The 1,668-nt window shown below is 72.4% G+C and overlaps 1 protein-coding gene across 1 annotated transcript; it reads left to right on the top strand.

Moving 5' to 3' along the window:
• The first annotated feature begins 292 nt into the window (after window positions 1-292).
• SPATA19 (spermatogenesis associated 19) lies at window positions 293-1,165 on the top strand. Its single transcript, XM_088534563.1, has 5 exons — window positions 293-370; window positions 442-498; window positions 588-841; window positions 920-997; window positions 1,084-1,165. The coding sequence occupies exons 1-5, from the start codon at window positions 293-295 to the stop codon at window positions 1,163-1,165; spliced, it is 549 nt and encodes a 182-aa protein (XP_088390689.1).
• The last annotated feature ends 503 nt before the right edge of the window (window positions 1,166-1,668 follow it).

The raw sequence follows: 1,668 nt of genomic DNA, 5'->3' as shown, positions 1-1,668 counted from the left end.
CCCGCGCGTGGAGCTGCCCCGTCGGACACCGACGGGGTCGGCAAGCGAGCCGCTTGCTGCTCATGTAACTGGACCCCGCTTCAGAAACGTTTTGTATTTTGATATAAATAAACATTTGCTAAAAAAGAAAAGACAAAGATAAAACCCAAGGCGCCGTGTGGATGCTGTGCAGGCGCGGTGGGTGCTGGGGCGCTCATGGAGCGGCGCGGGGCTCCGGTGCTGGTTCCGGCACCGGTTCTGCTGCCGATGCAATAATGTGCAGTGGATGCTGGTGGCCCGTCCCGCTGCCACCATGATCGTGGCCACGTGGCTGGCGTTCCTGCTGGCCCGCGAGCGCTCGGGCGCTCCCTTCCCCGCCGAGTGCGCCCAGGTGCGCGGCGGGCGCCGCGCGCTCCGGCGGAGCCGCCAGAGCCGCCGTCTCACGGGCGGCCTCTCTTCCAGGACATCCCCGTGGTGGAGATGGAGAGCGTCTCGGTGCTGGAGCACTGGCTGCGCAAGGTGAGCGCGGCGCGCGCGGCGGCGGCGGCCTCGCGTCCGCCTTGCCGGCGCGCTTCCCGCGGGCGCTCCCGCCTTGGCTCGCGGCGCAGATCGAGGAGGAGGCGTCGCGCATCTTCAGGAGGAAGCTGGAGGGCCGAACGCGGAGCCCGTCGCCTCCCCCGGCGCAGCCCGACGCGCAGGTGGGTGCCGGGCCGCGGTGCCGCGCGGTGCCGCTCGCCGCGGGCGCGCTCGCGAGCCGCACGTCGCCGCAGGACGAGCAGGGCTCCGAGGCGAGCTCGCTGGCGCCGTCGCCCAGCCCGTCCTTCATGGACGACCGGACCAAGATCCAGTTCATGCGCTGGAGGTAACGGCGCGGGGCGCGCGCGGGGCGCCGCGGGGGCGCGCGCGGCCGGGCTCCACGGGGCGCGCGCGGCCCTTACAGCCAGACGCGCGTGTACCGAGTGTCCAGCAGCATCCGCGACGAGGCCATGCAGGAGCGGCTCGACCAGCTCCGCAGCAGGTGAGCGGGGACGCGCGCGCCGGGGCCGGGGCCCCGCGGTGGCAGAGGCCCCGCGGGTGACGCGCGCCGGGCCCCGCGCTCCGCAGCGTGTCCCAGGTGATGCTGCAGGCCATGCGGGACAGCGTGTCCGACACGGACGTCCGGGCCCTCTTCTCCAGCGAGGACTAGGAGGTAGGAGCAGCCCTGCAGCGAGGATTCAACCCGGATCAGGTCCCACCGGGAAGCTCCACCATCTGGGGGACACGTCCTCCTCACCCCTCTGTCCCCCAGGCTCGTGTCCTCCCTTGTCCCCTGGCCCAGCATCACCAGAGGGTTTTTCAGCCACCCTTTCCGCGGCGACGTGTCCTCCCCGGCTGTGCAGCAATAAAAGCGGAGCGCGCGGCCGGAGCGCGGGGCTGCGCGCAGGGATGCGGTCTCCCGGCCTCCCGGCCTCCGCGGCGGGCCGAGCCACGAGGTGGCGGTGCCGGCTCGGCAGCCGGAGCTGCCGGCGATCCAAGCGAGCGGGAGGCCGGGGCTGCGCGGACGCATCCGTGTGTCCGGCCACCCGCTCCTCCCCGCGGCGCCGGATCCGCGGCGGGGATGCAGGGGGGTCTGCAGCAGGATCTGCAAGGGGCATGTGGAGGGATCCGCAGCAGGGATATGGGGGGATCTGCAGTGGGGATGCACGGGAG

The sequence above is a fragment of the Tinamus guttatus genome, unplaced genomic scaffold (assembly GCF_059628265.1).
Source record: "Tinamus guttatus ecotype Peru unplaced genomic scaffold, ASM5962826v1 Tinamus_guttatus_pri_ptg000566l, whole genome shotgun sequence".
NCBI lineage: Eukaryota > Metazoa > Chordata > Aves > Tinamiformes > Tinamidae > Tinamus > Tinamus guttatus.
This window is presented reverse-complemented; position numbering and strand designations above follow the sequence as displayed.